The sequence below is a fragment of the Tursiops truncatus genome, chromosome 16 (genome assembly GCF_011762595.2).
Source record: "Tursiops truncatus isolate mTurTru1 chromosome 16, mTurTru1.mat.Y, whole genome shotgun sequence".
Taxonomy (NCBI): Eukaryota; Metazoa; Chordata; class Mammalia; order Artiodactyla; family Delphinidae; genus Tursiops; species Tursiops truncatus.
The window spans coordinates 82,355,897-82,383,064 of record NC_047049.1 but is presented as its reverse complement, the minus strand read 5'-3'; the positions used below and the strand labels follow the sequence as shown (position 1 = coordinate 82,383,064).

General features: G+C 41.0%; 1 protein-coding gene across 6 annotated transcripts in view; it reads left to right on the top strand.

Moving 5' to 3' along the window:
- Positions 1–27,168, top strand: part of RAB4A (RAB4A, member RAS oncogene family) — a 96,929-nt gene that overhangs the window by 10,982 nt on the left and 58,779 nt on the right. For 5 of the 6 annotated variants that reach the window (XM_073793678.1, XM_073793681.1, XM_073793679.1 and 2 more), the window contains exons 2-3: positions 20,806–20,886; positions 23,008–23,122. In XM_073793678.1, the coding sequence (XP_073649779.1) occupies positions 20,806–20,886; positions 23,008–23,122 (196 nt within the window). Of the gene's footprint in view, positions 1–20,805; positions 20,887–23,007; positions 23,123–27,168 lie in introns of those variants that run through there. The other variant, XM_019941622.3, reaches the window with a different exon arrangement.

Here is a 27,168-nt window from a genome sequence, read left to right as displayed (position 1 = left end):
CCCCCATAAATTACTCTGTAACATGCCTAGTTACCTGCTCCTGGTAAGCCTTTTTTGCAGCTGTTAAGCACTGTACACTTGTCATATAAAACATACATGATATGCAATGTGTATGTCATCCAACTTCCAGCAAGGAAAGAGGGGGAAAAAAACACAAAAACGCAGATCATAAAAACAAAAGAAATCAGTAAAGCCAGCGAGCGCACTTTCTACCAAACCCATGGATATGGGCCTCGTGAGTGAAAGCCTCACTGCTGTGAAAAACCAGCCAACGTCACGCCCCGAGGAGAGAGTGCCAGGTTTTGTAGATGATGCCACTCAGCTCCGAGGAAGCCTGTGAAATCCAGAGCCCCTCGTCAACAGGAGGAGTTTAATGGAAACGCTTCGTAAGTTGGATCCTTGTCACCTACAGGGAATAAGTCATTGCCGGTTGTGGTGCTTGGTCGTGTTTGTGTCAACCAAACACACGTATCTCCAGACGGAAAATAACAGGACACACAGCCTCGCATCTCACCTGCCGGTCCCTCCCTCTGGGTACCACGTCCTCCTTGAAGCACACCCTTCAGTGGTCCTTTCAGTGTGGGATCTGCAGAGTCAACTTACAGAAACACTGTCTGATAATACCACCTATTCTTTCATTTTTTTATAGAACTTTTTATTTTGAGATCATGATAGATTCATAGGTTTAAGAAAAAATAGAGATCTCACGGACCCTTTCCCCTGTTGCCCGCAGTGGGAACGTTGCAAAACGGTCGTAAGATAACCAGGATTTTGATGTTGCCATGGCTACCGATACAGATCACTTCTATCAGCACAGAGATCTCTCCTGCACCCTTTAGAGGCACATACTCTTCCTCCCTGCCCCCACCCCTCCCTAGGCCCTGGCAACCGCTCATCTGTTCATCTGTTTCAGGAGTGTTCTGTAAGTGGACTCATGCAGTGTGTAATCTTCTGGGATTGACTTCTTCACACAGCAATCCTCTGGAGGTCCATGCAGCTTATCGCATGTGTGAACGGTTCACTCCTCTTTATTGCTGAGTACTGTTCCTTGGTCTGAATGTACTAATTTGTTTAACCAGTCACCTGTTGAAGAACATCTGGGTTCTTTCCAGTTTTTAGCGATTACAAATAAAGCTGCTACAAACATTCATGTACAGGGTTTTGTGTGAACATAAGCCTTCATTTTTCTGGGATAAATGCCTGGAAGTGCAGTTGCTGAGTCATCTGGTGGTTGCTTGTTTAGTTTTTTTGAGAAACTGTCAAGCTATTTTCCAGTTCACTGTACCATTTTATATTTCTACCAGCAATGTATGAGTGATCTAGTTTCTGCACATCCTGGCCAGCATTTGGTGTTGTCACTACTTTTTATTTTAGCCTTTCTGTTAATGTGTAGTGATACCTTATTATGGTTTTATTTACATTTTTCTAATTATTGGCTAATGACCTTAAACATATTTTCATGTGTTTGTTTGCCATTTGTATCTCCTTTTCAGTGAAATGCCTCTTCATGTCTTATGCCCATTTTCTAATTGGGTTGTTTGATTTTTTAATTAATTAATTATTGAATTACAGTTGATTTACAATATTGTATTAGTTTCAGGTGTATAGAAAAGCGATTCATTTATATATTTTTTCGGATTCTTTTCCATTATATGTTATTACAAGATATTGAGTATAGTTCCCTGGGCTATAGAGTAAATCCTTGTGGCTTATCTATTTTACGTATAGTAGTTTGTATCTGTTAAGCCCCACCTCCTAATTTATCCCTCTCCCTCCCTCTTTCCCCTTTGATAACCATAAGTTTATTTCCTATGTCTGTGAGCCTGTTTCTCTCTTGTATATAGATTCATTTGTACTATTGTTTAGGTTCCACATACAAGTGATATCACAATAATATTTGTCTGACTTACTTCACTAAGTGTAGTATTCTCTATGCTGCTGCAAATGGCAATATTTCATTCTTTTTTATGGCTGAGGAATGTTCTATTGTACATATATACCACATCTTCTTAATCCAGTTGTCTGTTGATGGGCACTTGGGTGGCTTCCATATCATGGCTATTGTACATAATGCTTCCATGAACATTGGGGTGCATGTATCTTTTCAAATTAGAGTTTGTCGTTTCTGGATATCTACCCAGGAGTGGGATTGCTGGGTCATATGGTAGCCCTATTTTTAGTTTTTGAGGAGCCCCCATGCTTTTCTCCATAGTGGTTGCACAGATTTACATTCCCATCGACAGTGTAGGAGGGTTCCATTTTCTCCACACCCTCTCCAGCATTTGTTATTTGTAGACTTTTTTTTTAACATCTTTATTGGAGTATAATTGCTTTACAATGGTGTATTAGTTTCTGCTTTATAACAAGGTAAATCAGTTATACATATACATATGTCCTCATATCTCTTCCCTCTTGCATCTCCCTCCCTCCCACTTTCCCTATCCCACCCCTCTAGGTGGTCACAAAGCATTGAGCTGATCTCCCTGTGCTTTGCGGCTGCTTCCCACTAGCTATCTATTTTCCGTTTGGTAGTGTATATATATCCATGCCACTCTCTCACTTCATCCCAGCTCACCCTTCCCCCTCCCCATATCCTCAAGTCCATTCTCTGGTAGGTCTGCATCTTTATTCCCATCTTACCCCTCGGTTCTTCTGATCATTTTTTTCTTTCTTTTTTTTTTTTAGATTCCATATATATGTGTTAGCATATGGTATTTGTTTTTCTCTTTCTGACTTACCTCACTCTGTATGACAGTCTCTAGGTCCATCCACCTCATTACAAATAACTCAGTTTCGTTCCTTTTTATGGCTGAGTAATATTCCATTATATATATGTGCCACATCTTCTTTATCCATTCATCTGTTGATGGACACTTTGGTTGCTTCCATGTCCTGGCTATTGTAAAAAGAGCTGCAATGAACATTTTGGTACATGACTCTTTTTGAATTATGGTTTTCTCAGGGTATATGCCCAGTAATGGAATTTCTGGGTCGTATGGTAGTTCTATTTTTAGTTTTTTAAGGAAACTCCATACTGTTCTCCATAGTGACTGTATCAATTTACATTCCCACCAACAGTGCAAGAGGGTCCCCTTTTCTCCACACCCTCTCCAGCATTTTTTGTTTCTAGATTTTTTGATGATGGCCATTCTGACCGGTGTGAGATGATATCTCATTGTAGTTTTCATTTGCATTTCTCTAATGATTAATGATGTTGAGCATTCTTTCATGTGTTTGTTGGCAATCTGTATATCTTCTTTGGAGAAATGTCTATTTAGGTCTTCTGCCCATTTTTGGATTGGGTTGTTTGGGTTTTTTTGATATTGAGCTGCATGAGTTGCTTGTATATTTTGGAGATTAATCCTTTGTCAGTTGCTTCATTTGCAAATATTTTCTCCCATTCTGAGGGTTGTCTTTTAGTCTTGTTTATGGTTTCCTTTGCTGTGCAAAAGATTTTAAGTTTCATTAGGTCCCATTTGTTTATTTTTGTTTTTATTTCCATTTCTCTAGGAGGTGGGTCAGAAAGGATCTTGCTGTGATTTATGTCATAGAGTGTTCTGCCTGTGTTTTCCTCTAAGAGTTTGATGGTGTCTGGCCTTACATTTAGGTCTTTAATCCATTTTGAGTTTATTTTTGTATATGGTGTCAGGGAGTGTTCTAATTTCATTCTTTTACATGTAGCTGTCCAGTTTTCCCAGCACTACTTATTGAAGAGGCTGTCTTTTCTCCACGGTATATTCTTGCCTCCTTTATCAAAGATACGGTGACCATATGTGTGTGGGTTTATCTCTGGGCTTTCTACCCTGTTCCATTGATCTATATTTCTGTTTTTTTGTGCCAGTACCATACTGTCTTGATTACTGTAGCTTTATAGTAGAGTCTGAAGTCAGGGAGCCTGATTCCTCCAGCTCCGTTTTTCATTGTCAAGATTGTTTTGGCTATTCAGAGTCTTTTGTGTTTCCATACAAATTGTGAAATTTTTTGTTCTAGTTCTGTGAAAAATGCCAGTGGTAGTTTCATAGGGATTGCATGGAATCTGTAGATTGCTTTAGGTAGTAAAGTCATTTTCAGAATGTTGATTCTTCCCATCCAAGAACATGGTATATCTCTCCATCCATTTGTATCATCTTTAATTTCTTTCATCAGTGTCTTATAATTTTCTGCATACAGGTTTTTGTCTCCTTAGGTAGGTTTATTCCTAGATATTTTATTCTTTTTGTTGCAAAGGTAAATGGGAGTGTTTTCTTAATTTCATTTTCAGATTTTTCATCATTAGTGTATAGGAATGCAAGAGATTTCTGTGCATTAATTTTGTATCCTGCTACTTTACAAAATTCGTTGATTCACTCTAGCCGTTTTCTGGTGGCATCTTTAGGATTCTCTATGTAGAGTATCATGTCATCTGCAAACAGTGACAGCTTTACTTCTTCTTTTCCAATTTGGATTCCTTTTATTTCTTTTTCTTCTCTGATTGCTGTGGCTAAAACTTCCAAAACTATGTTGAATAATAGTGGCGAGAGTGGGCAACCTTGTCTTGTTCCTGATCTTAGTGGAAAAGGTTTCAGTTTTTCACCATTGAGGACGATGTTGGCTGTGGGTTTATCATATATGGCCTTTATTATGTTGAGGAATGTTCCCTCTATGCATACTTTCTGGAGGGTTTTTATCATGAATGGGTGTTGAATTTTGTCGAAAGCTTTCTCTGCATCTATTGAGATGATCATATGGTTTTTCTCCTTCAGTTTGTTAATATGGTGTATCACATTGATTGATTTGTGTATATTGAAGAATCCTTGCATTCCTGGAATAAACCCCAGTTGATCATGGTGTATGGTCCTTTTAATGTGCTGTTGGATTCTGTTTGCTACTATTTTGTTGAGGATTTTTGCATCTGTGTTCATCAGTGATATTGGCCTGTAGTTTTCTTTCTTTGTGACGTCTTTGTCTGGTTTTGGTATCAGGGTGATGGTGGCCTCGTAGAATGAGTTTGGGAGTGTTCCTCCCCCTGCTATATTTTGGAAGAGTTTGAGAAGGATAGGCGTTAGCTCTTCTCTAAATGTTTGATAGAATTAGCCTGTGAAGCCATCTGGTCCTGGGCTTTTGTTTGTTGGAAGATTTTTTTTTTTGCGGTGTGCGGGCCTCTCACTGCTGTGGCTTCTCCCATTGCGGAGCACAGGCTCCGGACGCGCAGGCTCAGCGGCCATGGCTCACGGGCCCAGCCGCTCCACGGCACGCGGGATCCTCCCAGACCGGGGCACGAACCCGTGTCCCCCGCATCGGCAGGCGGACTCTCAACCACTGCGCCACCAGGGAAGCCTGTTGGAAGATTTTTAATCACAGTTTCAATTGCAGTGCTTGTGATTGGTCTGTTCATATTTTCTATTTCTTCCTGATTCAGTCTCGGCAGGTTGTGCATTTCTAAGAATTTGTCCATTTCTTCCAGGTTGTCCCATTTTATTGGCATAGAGTTGCTTGTGGTAATCTCTCATGATCCTTTGTATTTCTGCAGTGTCAGTTGTTACTTCTCCTTTTTCATTTCTAATTCTATTGATTTGAGTCTTCTCCCTTTTTTTCTCGATAAGTCTGGCTAATGGTTTATCAATTTTGTTTATCTTCTCAAAGAACCAGATTTTAGTTTTATTGATCTTTGCTATCATTTCCTTCATTTCTTTTTCATTTATTTCTGATCTGATCTTCATGATTTCTTTCCTTCTGCTAACTTTGGGGTTTTTTTTGTTCTTCTTTCTCTAATTGCTTTAGGTGTAAGTTTAGGTTGTTTATTTGAGATGTTTCTTGTTTATTAAGGTAGGATTGTATTGCTGTAAAATTCCCTCTTAGAACTGTTTTTGCTGCATCCCATAGGTTTTGGGTCGTCATGTCTCCATTGTCATTTGTTTCTAGGTATTTTTTTATTTCCTCTTTGATCTCTTCAGTCATCTCTTGGTTATTAAGTAGTGCGTTGTTTAGCCTCCATGTGTTTGTATTTCTTACAGATTTTCCCCTGTAATTTATATCTAGTCTCATAGCAGTGTGGTCGGAAAAGATACTTGATACAATTTCCATTTTCTTAAATTTACCAAGGCTTGATTTGTGACCCAAGATATGATCTGTCCTTGAGAATGTTCCATGACCACTTGAGAAGAATGTGTATTCTGTTGTTTTTAGATGGAATGTCCTATAAATATCAATTAAGTCCATCTTGTTTAATGTATCCTTTAAAGCTTGTGTTTCCTTATTTATTTTCATTTTGGATGATCTGTCCATTGGTGAAAGTGGGGTGTTAAAGTCCCCTAGTATGATTGTGTTACTGTCGATTTCCCCTTTTATGGCTGTTAGTATTTGCCTTATGTGTTGAGGTGCTCCTATGTTGGGTGCATAAATATTTACAATTGTTATATCTTCTTCTTGGATTGACCCCTTGATCATTATGTAGTGTCCTTCTTTGTCTCTTGTAATAGTCTTTGTATTAAAGTCTATTTTGTCTGGTAGGAGAATTGCTACTCCAGCTTTCTTTTGATTTCCATTTGCATGGAATATCTTTTTTCATCCCCTCACTTTCAGTCTGTATGTGTCCCTAGGTCTGAAGTGGGTCTCTTGTAGACAGCATATATATGGGTCTTGGTTTTGTATCCATTCAGCCAGTCTATGTCTTTTGGTTGGAGCATTTAATCCTTTTACATTTAAGGTAATTATCGATATGTATGTTCATATTACCATTTTCTTAATTGTTTTGGGTTTATTATTGTAGGTGTTTTCCTTCTCTTGTGTTTCCTGCCTAGAGATGTTCCTTTAGCATTTGTTGTAAAGCTGGTTTGGTGGTTCTGAATTCTCTCAGCTTTTGCTTCTCTGTAAAGGTTTTAATTTCTCCATCAAATCTGAATGAGATCCTTGCTGGGTAGAGTAATCTTGGTTGTAGTTTTTTCTCCTTCATCACTTTAAATATATCCTGCCACTCCCTTCTGGCTTACAGAATTTCTGCTGAAAGATCAGCTGTTAACCTTATGGGGATTCCCTTATGGGTTATTTCTTGTTTTTCCCTTGCTGCTTTTAATATTTTTTCTTTGTATTTAATTTTTGATAGTTTGATTAGTATGTGTCTTGGCATGTTTCTCCTTGGATTTATCCTGTATGGGACTCTCTGCACTTCCTGGGCTTGATTAACTATTTCCTTTCCCATATTAGGAAAGTTTTCAACTATAATCTCTTCAAATATTTTCTCAGTCCCTTTCTTTTTCTCTTCTTCTTCTGGGATCCCTATAATTTGAATGTTGGTGTGTTTAATGTTGTCCCAGAGGTCTCTGACACTGTTCTCAATTCTTTTCATTCTTTTTTCTTTATTCTGCTCTGCAGTAGTTATTTCTACTATTTTATCTTCCAGGTCACTGATCCGTTCTTCTGCCTGTTCATCACTGTTTGTTTGCTCTTTAGTTCTTCTAGGTCCTTGTTAAACGTTTCTTGTACTTTCTCCATTCTATTTCCAAGATTTTGGATCATCTTTACTATCATTACTCTGAATTCTTTTTCAGGTAGACTGCCTATTTCCTCTTCATTTGTTAGGTTTGATGTGTTTTTATCTTGCTCCTTCATCTGCTGTGTGTTTTTCTGTCTTCTCATTTTGCTTAACTTACTGCATTCGGGGTCTCCTTTTCACAGGCTGCATGTTCGTAGTTTCCATTGTTTTTGGTGTCTGGCCCCAGTGGCTAAGGTTGGTTCAGTGGGTTGTGTAGGCTTCCTGGTGGAGGGGACTAGTGCCTGTGTTCAGGTGGATGGGGCTGGATCTTGTCTTTCTGGTGGGCAGGTCCACATCTGGTGGTGTGTTTTGGGGTGTCTGTGGCCTTAATTATGATTTTAGGCAGCCTCTGTGCTAATGGATGGGGTTGTGTTCCTGTCTTGTTAGTTGTTTGGCATAGGGTGTCCAGCACTGTAGCTTGCTGGTCATTGAGTGCAGCTGAGTCTTGGTGTTGAGATGGAGATCTCTGGGAGATTTTTGCCATTTGACATTACGTGGAGCTGGGAGGTCTCTTGTGGACCAGTGTCCTGAACTTGGCTCTCCCACCTCAGTGGCACAGCACTGACTCCTGGCTGGAGCACCAAGAGCCTGTCCTCCAGATGGTTAAGAATAAAAGGGAGGAAAAAAAGAAAGAAAAAAAGAAGATAAAGTAAAATAAAATAAAGTTATTAAAAATAATAATTATTAAGAAAAAAAATTTTTAAGTAATAAAAAAACAGACAAATGGTAAAAGCAAAGCTGTACAGACAAAATCACACACAGAAGCATACACACTCACAAAAAGAGAAAAAGGGGGAAAATGTATATATTGTTGCTCCCGAAGTCCACCTCCTCAATTTGGGATGATTCGTTGTCTATTCATGTATTCCACAGATGCAGGTACATCAAGTTGATTGTGGAGATTTAATCCGAGGCTCCTGAGGCTGCTGGGAGAGATTTTCCTTTCTCTTCTTTGTTCTCACAGCTCCCAGGGGCTCGGCTTTGGATTTGGCCCCGCCTCTGCGTGTAGGTCGCCGGAGGGTGTCTGTTCTTCGCTCAGACATGACGGGGTTAAAGGAGCCGCTGATTCGGGGGCTCTGGCTCACTCACGCCGGGGGGAGGGAGGGGCACGGAGTGCGGGGCAGGCCTGCGGCTGCAGAGGCCGGCGTGACGTTGCACCAGCCTGAGGCCCGCCGTGCGTTCTCCCGGGGGAGTTGTCCCTGGATCCCGGGACCCTGGTAGTGGCGGGCTGCACAGGCTCCCCAGAAGGGAGGTGTGGATAGTGACCTGTGCTCACACACAGGCTTCTCAGTGGCAGCAGCAGCAGCCTTAGCGTCTCATGCCCGTCTCTGGGGTCCTCGCTTTTAGCCGCAGCTCGCGCCCGTCTCTGGAGCTTCTTTAAGCAGCGCTCTGAATCCCCTCTCCTCGCGCACCGGGAAACAAAGAGGGAAGAAAAGTCTCTTGTCTCTTTGGCAGCTCCACACTTTTCCCGGACTCTTGGCCAGCTGTGGCGCACTAGCCCCCTGCAGGCTGTGTTCACGCTACCAACCCCAGACATCTCCCTGCGCTCCGACCGAAGCCCAAGCCTCAGCTCCCAGCCCCGCCCACCCCGGCGCGGGAGCAGACAAGCCTCTCGGGCTGGTGAGTGCTGGTCGGCACCGATCCTCTGTGCGGGAATCTCTCCGCTTTGCCCTCTGCACCCCTGTGGCTGCGCTCTCTTCCACGGCCCCGAAGCTTCCCCCCTCCACCACCCGCAGTCTCCGCCAGCGAAGGGGCTCCTAGTGTGTGGAAACCTTTCCTCCTTCACGGCTCCCTCCCACTGGTGCAGGTCCCATCCCTATCCTTTTGTCTCTGTTTATTCTTTTTTCTTTTGCCCTACCCAGGTACGTGGGGAGTTTCTTGCCTTTTGGGAGGTCTGAGGTCTTCTGCCAGCGTTCAGTGGGTGTTCTGTAGGAGTTGTTCCACGTGTAGATGTATTTCTGATGTATTTGTGGGGAGGAAGGTGATCTCTGCATCTTACTCTTCTGCCGTCTTGAAGCTCCTCCTGTAGACTTTTTTTTTTTAAAGATGTTGGGGGTAGGAGTTTACTAATTTTATTTATTTATTTTTGCTGTGTTGGGTCTTTGTTTCTGTGCGAGGGCTTTCTCTAGTTGTGGCAAGCGGGGGCCACTCTTCATCACGGTGCGCGGGCCACTCACTATCGCGGCCTCTCTTGTTGCCCAGCACAAGCTCCAGGCGCACAGGCTCAGTAGTTGTGGCTCACGGGCCTAGTTGCTCCATGGCATGTGGGATCCTCCCAGACCAGGGCTCGAACCCGTGTCCCCTGCGTTAGCAGGCAGATTCTCAACCACTGTGCCACCAGGGAAGCCCCCTTCTGTAGACTTTTTGGTGATGGCCATTCTGACCAGTGTGAGGTGGTACCTCATTGTGGTTTTGATTTGCATTTTCCTGAGGATCAGTGATGCTGAGCATCTTTGCATGTGCCTGTTGGCCATCTGTATGTCTTCTTTGGAGAAACGTCTATCTAGATCTTCCACCCATTTTTTGATTGGGTTGTTTGTTTTTTTGATATTAAGCTGCATGAGCTGTTTGTATAGTTTAGAGATTAACCCCTTGTTGGTCTCATCATTTGCAAATATTTTCTCTCAGTCTGTAGGTTATCTTTTCATTTCATTGATGGTTTCCTTTGCTGTGCAAAAGCTTTTAAGATAGATTAGGTCCCATTTGTTTATTTTTGCTTTTATTTCTTATTTCTAAGAAAATATTGCAACCATTTATGTCCAAGAATGTCTTGCCTATGTGCTCGTCTAGGAGTTTTATGGTGTCATGTCATATTTAGGTCTTTAAACCATTTTGAGTTTATTTTTGTATATGGTGTGAGGGAGTGTTCTGATTTCATTTACATGTAGTTGTCCAGCTTTCTCAACCCCACTTGTTGAAGAGACTGTTTTCTCTACTGTATATTCTTGTCTCCTTTGTCATAGATTTATTGACTGTAGGTTTATTTCTGGCCTCTCTGTTCTATTGCATTGGGCTATATGTCTGTTTTTGTGCCAATACCACAGTTTTGATTACTATAGCTTTATAGTATAGTCTGAAGTCTGGAAGGGTTATGCCTCCAGCTTTGTTCTTTTTCCTCGGGATTGCTTTGGCAATTATGGGTCTTTTTTGGTTCCATATAAATCTCAGGATTGTTATTCTTGTTCTGTGAAAAATGTCATGGGTATTTGATAGGGATTGCACTAAATTTATAGATTGCTTTGGGTGGTATGGACATTTTGACAATATTAATTCTTCCAATCCAAGAGCATGGGATATCTTTTCATTTCTTTGAATCAGCTTCAATTTCCTTTATTAATGTTTTGTATTTTTCAGTGTATAGGTCTTTCACCTCCTTGGTTAAGTTTATTCCTAGATATTTTTTTGATGAAATTTTAAATGGGATTTTTTTTTTTTACTTTCTCTTTCGGATATTTCATCGTTAGTGTAAAGAAATGCAACAGATTTATGTATTTAATCTTATATCCTGCTACCTTACTGAATTCATTTATTAATTCTAATGGTGAGTTGTTTGAATTTTTTTACTGTGGAGTTTTGAGAGGGTTTTTTTTTAATTGATGAATATATTCTAGATGCTAGTCCTTTGTTGGATATTTTGCAGATCTTTTCATCCAGTCTGTAGCTTGTCTTTTTATGCTCTTAGCAAGGTTTTCTACAAAGCAAAAATTTTCAATTTTGGTGAAGTCAGATTTATCAGTTTTTCCTTTTCTGGATTTTATTTTATTTTTATTTATTTAATTTAATTTAATTAATTTATTTATTTTTTGGTGTCCAGTCTAAGAGCTCTTTGCTTAGCCATAGATCCTGAAGCTCTTCTCCTATTTTTTCCTAAAAGTTTCATAGTAATGTTTTACCTTTTAAGTCCATGATCTATTTTCAGTTAATTTTGCATAAGATATGAAGCTTAGGTCAAAGTTCTTTTTTCCCCCCCATGGATGTCCAGTTGCTTCAGCACCATTTGTTGAAAAGGCTCACTTTCTTCTGTGAAATGATTTTTGCACTTTCAAAAGCATTTGGACGTATTAATGTAGGTCTACTTCTTAGTTCTGGTCTGTTCCATTGATCTATGTGTCTCCCCCATCAGTCCCTCACAGTGTGATTGCTGTAGTTACATAATAACTCAGGTAAGGTGATTGCTTCCACTTTGTTTTTCTTTTTCAAAATTGTTCTTGCTATGTTAGCTCCTTTGTCTTTCCATATAAATTTTAGAATAATCTTGTCTCTATGTACCAAAAAGTCTTGCTAGAAATAGGAATGAATTGGCATCTTTACTTTGTCTAGTCTTTAATCCATGAACACAGTATGTCTCTCTGTTTATTTAGATTTCCTTTTGTTTCTTTCATCAGCATCGTGCAGTATTTTTTATCATAGAAACGCTTTACATGTTTTTGTTAGACTTATGCCAGAGTTTTTTTTTCCAGTGATTGCAAGTGGTGTTATATTTTAAATTTTGACGCTCATGTGTTTGTCATTAGTATGAAGAGATACGATTGATTTTTATATCCTACAATCTGGACCTTGCTGAACTCACTTATCAGTTATAGGAGGGTTTTGGGTTTTTTTGTTTTTGTTTTTTTTTTTTTTTGATTCCTTGGATTTTCTATGTAGACAATCATATTGTCCGCCAATAGGAACAATTTTATTTTTTCCTTTTTGATCTGTGTGCCTTTGTTTCCTTATGCCTCACTGCACTGGCTAGAACTTACTGTATGATATTGAATAGAGTGGTGAGAGCGGACATTCTTACTTTGTTCCTGATCTTAGCAGGAAAGCAGTCTTTCACCACTCAGTGTAAGGTTAGCTGTAGAATTTTTTAAATGCTCTTTATCCGTTGAGGGAGTTCCTCTCTGGGTTGCTGTCTTTTTTTGTTTTTTTGAGTGTTTTTATCATGAATGAGTGTTGACTTTGACGAAATGCTTCTGCTGCATCAGTTGATATAATCGTGTGATTTTTCCTTTTAGCCTGTTAGTAGAGAAATTACATTGATTGATTTTCAAATGTTGAACAGCCTTTCGTCCCTGAAACAAAGCCCACTTGTTCTTAGTGTATAATTTTTATATATGTAAAACTGAATTCTTTTTGCTAATATTTTGTTAATGTGCATAAGAGATACTGCTCTGTCATTTGTGTTGTTTTAAGGCTGTCTTTTTCTGGCTTTGGTATCAGGGAAATACTAGCTTCATAAAATAATTAGGGAAGGGTTCCCTCCTCTTCAGTTTTCTCAAAGATGTTATATAGAGCTGGTGTTGATTCTTTTTTTAAATGTTCATAGAATTCTCTAGTAAAACCATCCAGCCTAAATGTTTCTTTTTTGTTAATTTTAAAATTACAGATTCAGTTTCCTTAAGTTATATGGCTATTTAAGTTATCTATTTTATTGGCTGAGTTGTACTACTTTGTGTTTTTGAAGAATGGGTCCATCTCATCTAAGAAGTCAAATTAAAGTATGTGGAGCTGTTCTTGTTACTCCTTTGTTACCCTGCTGGGTCTGTAGTGCTGTGACCTGAAATTGGCTCTGTGTGTCCTCCCTTTGTTGTTGTTGTTGTGAGTCTTTGTTACATAAATGAGTTAAAGATGGTCCTTCATGTTGGCCTCTCTGTGGCGTTCTTCACAGCAAGCTGAGACGTTAGTTCAAAGCCTTGCCAGCACCAAACTCCATTCTTACACATTCAGGTGCTTTAAATATAGCCCCAATACACATATTTTTAGCCATTCAGAGGCTGCCTGCTTTGAATACCCTGTGAAGCCACACTCTCATCTGCAAACTTTTGCTTAGACACACTGGGGCTGTGACAGGCCTCTAGCAGGTGCTGTCTGGCTTCCCTCCCATGCAGCCAGTCAAAGTGCTACCCAAACGAAGGCGGTGTGTGCTATGACCATCTCAAGGTCCTGTCTTTTTCCTTGGTCTGCCCCAGACCTTGAACTCACCAGTTTTGCTAGAGGTTTATCAATTTTAATGATCTTTTCAAGGAACCAGTTCTTTGTTTTATGGATTTTCTTTGTCTTTCTGTTTTCAGTTTCATTGATGTCTGCTCTTTATTTTCTTCCTTCTGCTTGCTTTACTTATTTTGCTCGTCTTTTTCTGTGTTCTTGAGGGTAGGAGCTTAGATAACTGATTGAGACTTTTCCTCTTTTCTAATATATGCATTTAGTGCTCTGAATTTTCCTTTCAGCATTGCTTTAGTTGTAACCCACAAGTCTTGATAAGCTATATTTTCATTTCCATTCAGCTCAGTGTATTTTTCTATTTCCCAGGAGACTTCTTCTTTAAATCATGGGTTATTTAGACATGGATTGGTTAGTATCCAAGTATTTGGAGATTTTCCTATTGTCTTTATATTATGAATTTCTAGTTTGATTCCCTTGTGGTTGGAAAACACATTTTATATGATTTCAATTCCTTTAAATTTGTTGAGGTTTGTTTTATGGCCAAGGGTATAGTCCATCTTGATTTACGTTCCATTGTCCCTTGGAAAGAATATGTGTCCTGCTCTTGTTGGGCAGAGTGTTCTGTAAATGTTGACTTCATCCTCTTGGTTGACTAAGCTGAGTTCTTCTGTGTCTTTGCTGATTTTCTGTCTAGTTGTTCTATCAGTGTTGAGAGAGGGGTGTTGAAGTCTCAGCCATAATCGTGGGTTTGTTTCTCCTTTCAGTTCTATCAAGCTTTAGTTTGATGTATTTTGTAGCTCTGTTTTTTGGTGCACACATTGAGGCTTCCTATGTCTTATTGGTGGAATACCCTTTTTTCATTATATAGTGACACTTTCTTTCTCTGGTCATTTCCTTTGCCCTGAAGACTGTTGTAGCTGATAATGATAATGATTTACTTTGATTAATATTTGTGTGATATACCTTTTTCCATCCTTTCACTTTCACCCTGCCTGAACATCATAACTGAAGGGAGTTTCTTGTAGGCAGCTTATAGTTGGGTCATGTTTTTTCAACTAATCTGCCAATCTTTGTCTTTTACTTGATATATTTATATAGTTTACATTTAATATAATTGATCTGTTAGAATTTATTTTTGCCATTTTATATTTTTGCTTTCTGTTCTGTTTTTCATTTTCTCTTTTCTTTTTCTAGTCTTTCTGTGGTTTATGTGAACATTTTTTAGAATTCCATTTGATTTACCTATAATGTTTTTGAGTATATCTCTTTGCATTGCTTTTTTAGTGGTTGCTCTAGGTATCACATTATATATACATATCACAGTCTACTGGTGTCATCATTTTACGTTCGAGTGAAATATAAAAACCTTGCCTTCTCTTACAGGCATACCTTGTTTTATTGTGCTTCACAGAGACTGTGTTTTTTACAAATTGAAGTTTGTGGCAACTCTACATTGAGTAAGTCTGTTGGCATCATTTTTCCAACAGCATTTGCTCACTTCGTGTCTCTGGGTCATGTTTTGGTAATAATCAAAATATTTTAGACTTTTTATTATTATTATATTTGTTATGGTGATCAGCGATCTTTGATGTTCCTGTGGCAAAAAGATTATGACTTGCTGAAGGTTCAGATGATGGTTAGCATTTTTTACCAATAAAGTATTTTTTTAATTAAAGTATGTACATTGTTTTTTTAGACAGAATGCTGTTGCACACTTAATAGACTACAAGATAGTGTAAACATAACTTTATATGCACTGGGAAACCAAAACATTTGTGTCACTCACTTTATTGTGATTTTTGCTTTATTGCAGTGGTCTGGAACTGAACCCGCAGTATCTCTGGGGTAGACCTGTGCATCCGTTCACCCTCCCCCACTTGTAATATAGTCATCTTAAATATTTCCTCCTCTTATATTTAGTCACATCAAACAGTGTTACCATTTTTGCTTAAACACCCAAACACACTTTAGAATACTCAAGAAGAGAAGAAGAAAAGCCTATTGTAATTACCCATATTTTTATTTACCATGTCTTCCTTCCTTCATGATGTTCCATGATTCCTTTTATCACTTCCTTTCAGGTTTTTTTGTTTGTTTGTTTTTTTGCCATGCTGTGCAGCTTGCAGGATCTTAGTTCCCCAACTAGGGGTTGAACCCGGGCACCAGCAGTGAAAGGCCGGAATCCTAACCACTGGGCCATCAGGGAACTCCTTTCCTTTTGGTTTAGAAAGCTTCCTTTAGCCATCTTTTAGGGTAGATCTGTTGGTGACAAATTCTGTTAGTTCTTTTTTCCCTCTACGAATGTCTGGATCTCTCCTTCATCCTAGGAGATTTTTAGGGTATAAGGATATAAGATTCTGGATTGAGAGTTCTTTTCTTTCAGCCCTTGAAAAATATTGGTGCCACTTCTGGCCTCAGTGGTTTCTGATGAGAAATCTGTTGTCATTTGGATTGTTTTTTTCCTGTAGGTAAGGTATCATTTCTCTCTGGCTGCTTTCAAGATTTTTTTTGTTTATTTGTTTTTAGTTTTTAGAAATTTCATTATATATCTTGGCATGGATGTATTTGGACTCTTGTTTGGAAGAATCTAGCTGTTTGAATTCAGTAAGCTTTGCGAATCTGGATTTATGTGTCTTGCCAAATTTAGGAATTTTTCAGCCGTTATTTCTTTGAATACTTTTTCAAACCCATCCTCTTTTTTCTTTCCTTCTGTGACTCATGAAAGTTAGATTTTTTTTTTTTTATCATCTCAGAACTCCATGAGGCTCTATTAATATATTTTCAGGCTATTTTCTGTTTGTTGTTCAGGTTAGATATTTTCTATCATTTTGAAGCCCAGTTCACTGATTGTTTCCTGTGTCCCCTTTTGTTTTGAGCCCATCCACTGAGCTACATACATCAGTTATTGTATTTTTCAATTCCAGAACGTCCATTTGGTTCTTCTTTATATCCTCCTTTTCTTTATTAAGCCTTTCTTTTTGCTGAAGATCTCTCCTTTTCATTTGTTTCAGTCATGTTGTTATTGCTTGTTGAAGCATTCATGATGGCTGCTTTACAGTCTTTGTCAGATTTTTCAGACGTCTCTATCATCTTGGCACTGGAATCTGTTGATAATGTTTTTTCTTTCTGTTTGAGATCTTCCTGGTTCTCGATATAATGAAGGATTTCCGTTTGAATTCTGGGCATTGTTTCATTGTGTTATGAGACCTTAGATTTTTATTTAAATCTCGTTTAACTCGTCTCTGCTCTTGGGCGCTGCTCTGTGACTGCTGGGTGAGGTGGAAGCCCAGGCTGCCTGCCGAGCTCCCATGGACACCCAGGGCCAGGGCTGTTCCCTTGTACTGCTGGGCCAGGGCGAGAGCCCCAGTGTCCGGCCTCCCACATCCCATGACCACATGTCCCCACGGGCACTGTGGCTCCGTACCTGGCCTTGGGACACCACCCTGCTGGGGGCGTCAGGGAACCTCACTGCAGCCTCGGAAGGGTGGTGGTCCGGGCTCCCCACTCAGCCTTTGCTGGCATTGGTGGCGTGAGGCCACAGTTTTTCCTGTAGTGTTTGTCTGGAGCAGAGCAGCTTTGTGTAAAAGGTTTCTCTCTTGCTGGGTTGCCCTTTCCTGGTTCGATGACTTGAGAGAGCAGGCTTTTGTTGGGGCTTCTTAAAATCTGCCTCCATTGGCATTTCCAGGCTGCCAGCTTGTTCAGCTCCAAGTCTGGGAAATACAAGGGAAAAGGAAAAACCCAGGGGACTCATCACTGTGTCATTCCTCAGGCCCCAAGATCCCTGGCCAGTTTGCCACCTTCTCTACACTTTTCAAAGTCTTCTTATGTTTCTTTTATACGTAGTGTCTAGGGTTCTAAGTTGTCCTGAGCAGGCAGAATGGGGAAAAGTACTTCTGCTCCATCTTCTTGGAAGCAGAAGGCCGCCTTGGTGTTAAGGGTCATTTTTTGCACATCGAATTCTACATTAGACAGTTCCTTGTTTTTGTGCTCCTGCCCCAACACTGTGAAGATGGTGACCTTTGGGGTTAAGGAACCTTGTTTCTTAATAGGGAGTTTTCCCTTTCTTGCTGATTGCTTTTACAGTTTAATATTGACTCTACCTCATTCTCTGGGTTTTTTTTTTTTTCCATTCCAGAATATGTACTAGACCTATATGTTGGACCTTTTCCTTCAATTCTGCATTTTTCTTAAACTCTCATATTTTCTCTCTCTTCATGTCTCTGTTCTGCCTCCTAGTAATTTTCTCCAGTCTGGATTGCAGTTCACTAATTTTCTCCTTAGTTTTGTTGATTCTACTCTTTAACTCACCCACTGACTATTTATTTTTAATGACTGCAGTTTTTATTTCTAGACAGACACATTCTGGAAATCTACCTTTTCTTTTATATCACTTTTTATGGATTCAGTTCCTTTTTTATGGTATCAATCATCTTGAGTATACTTTGTCAGGTTCTTTTTTTATCAAATTCTTGAAATTGTAATGCCTTTGGATTGCTGACTCACTCACGATGGGTTGTTTGAATGTTTTGTAATTTTAGATTGTGAGGATTGCTCGTCTTCAGAGGAGCTGTAAGCATGGGTCTCCTATGTATCCCGGTTTGAGAATGTGTCCTTCCAGAGCGACCTGCATTTGCATCTTCCAGGCATCCTGTTGATATCACTTTCTAAGGCCATTTTTATTGTTTTAACTTTCTTGACTTGGAGGTTCATTGTCGACATGTTTTTTAAGTTTGAATTTCACACTCACCTGTGGAGCCAGCCCATGATACATCTTCAGAGCGTAATGTCTTTCTGCTGATCCTGCCGAGAGGTCGGGCAGAGTCAGAGAGGGTTCCTTGTCCTCCTGAGCTGGTGAGAGGATTTTTCCAGCCTGTCCTTCACTTGTTCAGATTCAGCTCTCTACTCCTTCCTTCACATGGGCACAAACTCTTGAATCCTGTCCCACAGATGTTAAAACTCAATACTGACAACCCTCCTGGGGCCCCTCCTGCTTTTTCCAGTTCCAAGCATCTAGAGATTGCCTTTTCTTTCCTAAAAGGTCAGCTATGTGTCTTTTTTTAATATGATATATTTTTTCCAGCATTTCTAGTTGTTTAACCCAAGAGGGTTTTCAAAAGTAGGGTTTTCTATTTAAGTATGAAAACTTACCTCTTGGAGCTACAAGATTCAGAGTGTGAAGAGTTTTTTGGAGGAATTAAATATTTTTACATATGGAAATTACACATCTTACTTGTCTTTTGTCCAGCAAGGTGCAAGTCAGTTGATATGTTACCCTTTTACCTGTTGAGGTTGTGGTATAACCTGGAAAAGTTGTGGAAAGCGATTACCATAATAGAGTCCATTGAAGCAAAACTTGCAAAGCAGAAAATAATAATGGAACAAGCATTAAGCCAAAGACTGTGCTTAGATCTATGAGGTTTTGTTTCAGGATTAGATGGACTTGTGAAACTCCTTTTACTACGTGCATATAAAACATGAGAAACATTCGCATTTGTATGTATAAATTATTTTTGCTCTCAAGACTTACTTTTGCCTATATAATTGGCAGCATCTTTACCTGGTTCTCATCTTCCAGTGTTTACAACCTATGTAATGTATTGGGTTTTATTTCTTAAATGGAAGAGGATATTGAACAAGATTGAGAACTTTCAGTATTTTCATTTTAACCTGGCAATCTTAATTTCTTGGGCTGTGAAAGCTGTTCAGTGACGATGATGAGACTTGCGTATTTTATTTTGTATGTGTGGTAAAATATACGTAGCATGAGATTTGTCATTTTAAAATCAGCAGTTCAGTGGCTTTAAGTACATTCACATTGTTGTACAACTATCGCCGCCATCCATCTCCAGAACTTCTTCATCTTCTCAAACCGATACGCATATCCATTGAACCCTGACTCCCCATTTCCCCTCTCCCAGCCTCCTCGCAGCCAGCCTTCTACGTTCTGTCTCTGTGAGTTCGACCACCCTGGGTACCTCATATAAATGGACTCTTCTGGTATTTCTCCTTTAGTGACTGGCTTAGTTCACTTAGCACAATCAAAGGTCATCCATGTTGTAGCCTGTATCAGAGTTTCCTTCCTTTTTAAGGCTGAATGATATTCCAATGCACGTATGTACCACATTTTGTTTATCGTTGATCTGTCAGTGGATATTTGGGTGGCTTCCATCTTCTGGCGACTGTGACTAGTTATGAACACTGGTGTGGCATGCTTTCAAAACAGGCAGTGAGGTGCATAAAACTGTAGGTATTTTTAAATGCTAACAATTGTGAATAGCACTGTCCTGCAAGTTTAATTGCCTGTAACTATTTGAAAAGCACGAGAGGTTGAATAGGCTTGACCTTTGGGTGATAAGGAATGTAGTTCTTAGGAACAGGGCTGGACCAAGCACCAGCAAACAAATTGACCGTTTGTGCTTCGCTGGGTGGGTGGTGGGGGGAAGGAACCAGGGCTGGGAGCGCATGGTCGGGTCTGAAACAGGAGTGTGGAGGTGACACCTTCAGAGGTGCCCCCGACAGAACCAGGAATGTGGAGCAGGCCCTTCAGGGCCACGGGCTGAGCCTGGCAGCCGGGGGTCAGCAGACGTGGGTCGGGGTCAAAGTGTGAGGGTGGAGAGGGGCTTGGTGCCTGCAGCACTAGGCTGAACAGAACTAGAGTTCTTCGCCAACAGAAAAAGCCAAAGGAATCACCAAGCCAGTGTCAGGCTACCGATGCCCCATCATTCCGATTCACAGATTCCATTCTAGAAGCCTCTAGTTCCAGTTTATGGAGAGTAGGATCCCAAATTAAATCTATTCCCCTGCGTAAAGAAGAAGTGAAGAGCTCTCTCTATATTGAATGGGACAAATATCACATGCGGAGTACTGACCCAAACCCCTGGGCTTAGGCCGGCCTTCCTAAAGGTCATAGACACAGGAATGAAGGCAAGGCCACAGAAGTCTGCAAGTGCAGGGAAAACTTATACCTGTTTGTGAAAGAAGAAAGGAGTGGACTTCTCAAAGCCTATAAGTCTACCAGGTTTTTTCTTTTGTACAGAAAAATTGCAATTTCTAGGCGATTTTTGCTTGTCACTGTGTGTGTATTTATTTGAATAGCAAAGAGATTTCAGTCATTACAAGAGGAGTTTTCAAACTTCCAGTATCAAAAGAAATTGTCCCCAGAGCAGTTTGAAAAGGCACTGGGTTAGCATATAAGCCATGTATCGAAAAGTTGGAAAGGTAAGTCAGTGTGTTTATTGCCATTTTCACAAAATATTCAGTTACCTCTTTTTTATATTAACTGAGATTTCATTAAATTTTATGATTGTAGTCTAAGTTCGCGGCACCTGCTCTAAAGTTCTGTTTCACGGTCTCTTTCTGTTTTTCAGATTTTTTGTTTAAATTCTTGGTTATTGGGAACGCGGGGACCGGCAAGTCTTGCTTGCTTCATCAGTTTATTGAAAACAAATGTAAGTGACGTCACATGGTCAGTGTTTCTTGCTTCTTTCTTGTTTCTTGTTTCATGTCTTCTCCCGAGAGCGCACTCTTGTGCAGATTTGTTTAGGACAAAACTTCCGAATACGTTTCCAGGGAAAATGTCATAGTTTAAAAATATTTTTAAATGACATAAAAAGTTTATGTTATTAAACGTTTAGTAATCTGATTTTTTATTTAGCATTTCAGTTGCGTAGTGGGTCATTGTTCATTATGTAGTGCGTTGTCCTGTACATTTCCCAGACACTAAAATACAGTATGATGCTGTGGAATTCTGTTTCCTGGCAGGAGTGGCCCGAGAACCCTAGTTATACATTTTGGATAAGATAGCATTTGCTCCCCAGCGCCCTTGTATTGTCCTTAAGGCAGCTATCGTCATCAGTCCTGTTTTACAGGTAAATAAACAGAGGTTTACAGGACTTGGTGTGTGCACTTGGGATGGTCACCTAGGAACGGTGCATGTTAGACTCAAACCCAGGCCTTTCGACCACAGAAAATATCTTGTGCCGTTGACTTGCCCTGTGTTGGTGAGAGAGGTTGAATTTTGTATTCCAAGCTACTGTAAAAGACGGTAGGTTCGAAAGTCCCTTAAATTAAGCCATGCTTATATAGTAATGGAAAGAATTGTGGAGAATGACCTATCTAGAGGTAGTCAGGTGAAGGCCCGAGCACAGAAAATTAATCTCACTTAATGAAGCGCCTCTTAAGAATGCGTGAGATGCATTAGGTGGCGGGCAGTGGAGACAGAGGCAGCAAAGGGTGTCCTGGGAAAGAGCTCTGAAGAATAAGATTCTAGAAGTGTTTTCTGCTGCTTCCATTTCCATCGACCAGGAGCTTGTTGGAAACTTCATGTAGTGACACGGACCCAGCGTGGCTCAGCCCCTCTTGAATTGACAGGCGTTCACCCGCTGGGCGGCCTGGGGTTCTGTACGAGTTACCCAGACTTTGCATTGTTCCATCCCAGAAGAGGGGACGCTGGGCCAGGTGCCCGGCCTCGGCGGACACTCTCCCTTCACATCCTCCCCTCACCCCTCACGACCACAGTAATGATGTAAGGAGGCTTCACTGTATTGCTCTCGTAGCTGTGTCTTAATCAGGATGCCCTTGGCCTTTCGTTACTGCCTTCGAAGGCTTCTCCCGCCAGGCTGGCCCAGTAGCTGGGCACCAGCGGATGTCCACGCCGGTCTGCACTGTCTGGGCCTGAGACAAGCTGCTGGAATCAGACCCTTTCCTCCCCCAGGCCCCCAGGGAGCAATGAACAAACACAGCTGTCAGATGGCGCCCTGGTTTCTGGTACAATTAAATTTTATCCTATAGTTATAAAATATAAACCAGTCCATGGACTGTGTAGCCAGGATATTTGTTTTTTCTTTTCCTTTCACATCACAGAAATTTTCTTTTATAAGACAGCTTATTCCAGTTGGGTTTAGCAAACTACTTATTTTGCCAACCTCCCTACCCATTCAGACAGTATTGATTTCTCCAGCAAATTCATTCCAAATGATTGCCACACACAATACTCGAGTTCATGAAACTCAACAGCTGTAATGTGCATAGAGGTCTTGGTTTGGGGTGTGTTCTGAGTTTTTTACTCTATCTTTTCTTCTTTTTCCCTTAATCTTGGGTGAGCATCAAGTTTCTTTCTTGGGCCACGGTGCCTCTCCTTCCCTTTACTTCTGTTTCTTTAGAATGTTCGTCCGAATAGTTGAAACTATCGTTGGCCAAGTTGCAGTCTGTCACTGGGCAGTAAGCCCTCCAAGATGGTACCCAGTATTTTGTGCAGTTGCCATTCACGAGAACCTTAGCGGTGGTCAGGTAGATGTGGTCTTACATGGCGTGGCCACCAAGCCTCAGCTTCAAATACATGGCTTGTTTAGGTGTTTTGAGAAGAAGCTTTATTGTCTCCTTGAGAACAGGAACTGTGTGTATTCTGTTTAAAACAGTGAGTGCTTATTAGCATCTGACTGTTGGAGAAATGAATGGCGACAGTAAATTACATTTTCCATTGACAGCACTCTTGATTTCAGTGTTACTTGTATAAATCTATAAGCCTGTTTCCCTAATGTTCTAAAATAAAATTTCTTTTTCTTTTTCAGTCAAAGATGACTCAAATCACACAATAGGAGTGGAATTTGGCTCAAAGATAATAAATGTTGGTGGTAAATATGTAAAGTTACAGATATGGGACACGGCAGGCCAAGAGCGATTCAGGTAGCTTTTTCTCTAACTTAATAAAAATATTTGAAAAGTGGGTTTGAAATAATCAATTATATTCTCATAATGTATGTGGTCCCCTCCTCCCTCCCCGCACCCTCACAGATTTTAGAAAGTTCACCTCTGGAAGCTTTAAGACAAGCTAAAAGTCAGTTTTTCTCCACACAGCATTGATTTACGAAAGAATACGTTAGAATCTCTTCCGAGTGCACGCGTCCTAATTTGGAGGCGAATTTATTCTTTGGGACCTAGTGGGTACATTAGGAGGTCGTGGCATTGCATATTCCACACATTACTTTTGGATTAAAATCAAGGCAAAGTAGTAGCACAAACAACTTTTCTCTGTATTTCACTTTAAAAGGAGAATTTTTTAAAACCTCTTTGGGGGTTGGTTTTGCTTTACATTAAAACATTCCACAGAATATTCTCTCCTCAGCACTTGCATTACGCTGAAGTCATGATCGACGTTTGGAATGATGACCACAGTCCACAGCAGATAGGTTCCATGTTTGATATTCTGTAACTACTAAAGCAGGAAAGTAGATTAATATTTTAGTTGTGTTTTTTTGAATAGATACAGAAAGTCAAACAGAACAGATATTCACAGTTACAAAATGCAGTTAAATAGAACTCAATCCCAGTGCAAGCATTTCACTTAAAGTCAGGTATAATATTTTAAATGCTCAATAATTGTTTGCTTCAAAAGTATCGTAACTAGAGCTTCCCTGGTGGCACAGTGGTTGAGAGGTCCGCCTGCCGATGCAGGAGACCTGGGTTCGTGCCCCGGTCCGGGAGGTCTCACATGCCATGGAGCAGCTGGGCCCGTGAGCCGTGGCCGCTGAGCCTGCGCGTCCGGAGCCTGTGCTCCGCAACGGGAGAGGCCACAACAGTGAGAGCCCCGCGTATCGCAAAAAAAAAAAAAAAGTATCATACCTAGACTTCAGACAGTATTACTATAAAGCTATTGTAATCAGAACAGCGTGGTAGGACTTCCCTGGTGGCGCAGTGGTTAAGAATCTGCCTGCCAATGCAGAGGACATGGGTTCGAGCCCTGGTCTGGGAAGGTCCCACATGCCGCGGAGCAGCTGGGCCCATGAGCCACAACTGCTGAGCCTGCACATCTGGAGCCTGTGCTCTGCAACAAGAGAGGCCACGATAGTGAGAGGCCTGTGCACCGCGATGAAGAGTGCCCCCTGCTCGTCACAACTAGAGAAAGCCCTTGCACAGAAACGAAGACCCAACACAGCCAAAAAAATAAACAAATAAATAAATAAAAATAAATTAAAAAAAAAAGAATCTGCCTGCCAATGCAGAGGACATGGGTTCGAGCCCTGGTCTGGGAAGATCCCACAAGCCACAGAGCAACTAAGCCCGTGTGCCACCAACTACCAAGCCTGCGCTCTAGAGCCTGCGAGCCACAACTACTGAGCCCATGTGCCACAACTACTGAAGCCTGCACACCTAGAGCCTGTGTTCTGCCACAAGAGAAACCACCGCAATGAGAAGCCCACACACCACACCGAAGAGCAGCCCCCGCTCGCTGCAACTAGAGAAGGCCCACGCTCAGCAATGAAGACCCAACGCAGCCATAAATATATAAATTTATTTTTTTAAAAAGAGAAAGTACCTTGGACAGACTTAGAAGGACTTTCTTATTTAAAAAAAAAAAAAAACAGTGTGGTACTGGCAGAAAAATGGACATATGGGTGAGTGGAACAGAATAGAGAGCCCAGAAATAAACCCACACACCGATGGTCAATTAATCTTCCACAGAGGAGGCAAGACTATACAATGGAGAAAAGACAGTCTCTTCGATAAGTGGTGCTGGGAAAACTGGACACCTACATGTAAAAGAATGAAATTAGAACACTCCCTAACACCAAACACAAAAATAAACTCAAAATGGACTGAAGACCTAAATGTAAGACCAGGTACTGTAAAACTCCTGCAGGAAAAGCAGAGGCAGAACGCTCATTGGCATGAATCGCAGCAATATCTATTTGATCCGTCTCCTTAAATAATGAAAATAAAAGCAAACATACACAAATGGGACCTAATTAAACTTAAAAGCTTTTGCACAGCAGAGGAAACCATAAACAAGACAAAAAGACCACCCTCAGAATGGGAGAAAATATTTGCAAACGAACCGGCTGACAAAGGATTAATCTCCAAAATATACAAACAGCATGCAGCTCAATATCAAAAAAAACCAAACAACCCGATCAAATAATGGGCAGGAGACCTAAATAGACATTTCTCCAAAGAAGACATACAGTTGGCCAACAGGCACATGAAAAGATTCTCAATGTCACTAATTATTAGAGAAATGCAAATCAGAACTACAGTGAGGTACCACCTCACACTGGTCAGAATGGCCAACATCAAAAAGTCTACAAAAAATAAATGCTGTAGAGAGTGTGGAGAAAAGGGAACCCCTCCTGTGCTGTTGGTGAGAATGTAAGTTGATGCAGCCACTATGGAGAACAGTATGGAGGTTCCTCTAAAAACTAAAAGTAGAGGCCAGCCGAGGGCAGGGATGAGTGAGGCAAGGACTGGAAAGACAGAAATTAAGTGAAAGTCTGCTGACCCTCACCCTCTTCCCCCACCTCTTCCTTAGCTGCTGGCAGCCAAGTGTGTATGTCTCAGGCAGGAGAAACGATTCTTATCTGCAGAAAAATAGCCCCAAAGAAAAGACTTAAAGATCCTAACATTTTGGTTCCCCAATGAAATAGCCCAATTTCTGTCCAGCCATCTCACAGTGAATAGCCCACACATAAAGAGCGTCTTTTAGAGTTTGGCATCCTTGTCCTTGAATATAAATGATCAACCAAGGATCAGCAGACACTTGACGAAAGTTTTTAGGATAAGAGAAAGAGCCCAGAATAAAGAAAATAGAAACTTTCAGGGAATAGACAGAAACTAAAACTACAGTATCCTCACCAATAAGAGTAGATATTGCGTTCAGGGAATGAGAACAAACTTATAATTTAAAAAGAGCAAAATTAAAATAATATATTAAATAAAGTAGTGCCCTTCCAGAAAGTGAAACGGTAAACTTGAGATGAGAAAGGGAAGAGACAGCATAAGGGCTTCCCTGGTGGCTCAGTGGTTGAGACTCCGCCTGCCGATGCAGGGGACACGGGTTCGTGCCCCGGTCCGGGAAGATCCCACATGCCACGGAGTGGCTGGGCCTCTGAGCCATGGCCGCTGAGCCTGCGCGTCCGGAGCCTGTGCTCCGCAACGGGAGAGGCCACAACAGGGAGAGGCCCGTGTACCGCAAAAAAAAAAAAAGACAACATAAGAAATCATACAGAGTCAGTCTAGGAAGCTCAAGGCCTTACCAGTTAAGCCTTCCCGAAGACAGAAGAGCAGAAGAAACAGTAAAAGAAACAATCGAAGAACATTTTCCACTAGAGGAATGAGACTCTGTAAGATTCCACCGTACACCAAACACAGATGAGGGGGGAAAAATCCAGACCAGGTCTGCCACGTAAAAGTTCACAACACCAGGGATGAAGTGAAGATGCCAGAAGATTCCAAGAGGGAAGAGCAAATCACATATCAAGAATCGAAAATGAGAATTGCGCTGGACTCTTCAGCAGCAACGCTTGGAAGCTAGAAGATAACTAAAGCCTTGCCTTCAGAACTCAACGTGAAAAATTTTTTCCAACCTAAAATTATGAACTCAGCCAAACTCTCCATTAAGTGTGAGAATAAAATCAGAAATACCTTCAGTTATACAAGAATGGAGGGAAACAAAGGTGGTCTTTCATATGTTCTCCCTTAGAAACTTCAGGAGGATATGCTTCACCAGCACAAGGGAGGAACCAAGAGAGGAAGACCCCAGCCTGGGGAACAGGGAGGTGGCGGGAGCTGTCTGAGCCCCATTTCTTAGGGGTCCTTAGGGAGGTTCCAGTCCGTAGGCACGATCGATTCGATCACTGACCATTGGGGGTTGAACTTGAGCCCCGGTCCCTGAGCACCAGGGCCTTGCAGGCCTCGAGGAAGACCTGGAGGAGGGGCTGAGGGCCACAGGTGACAGA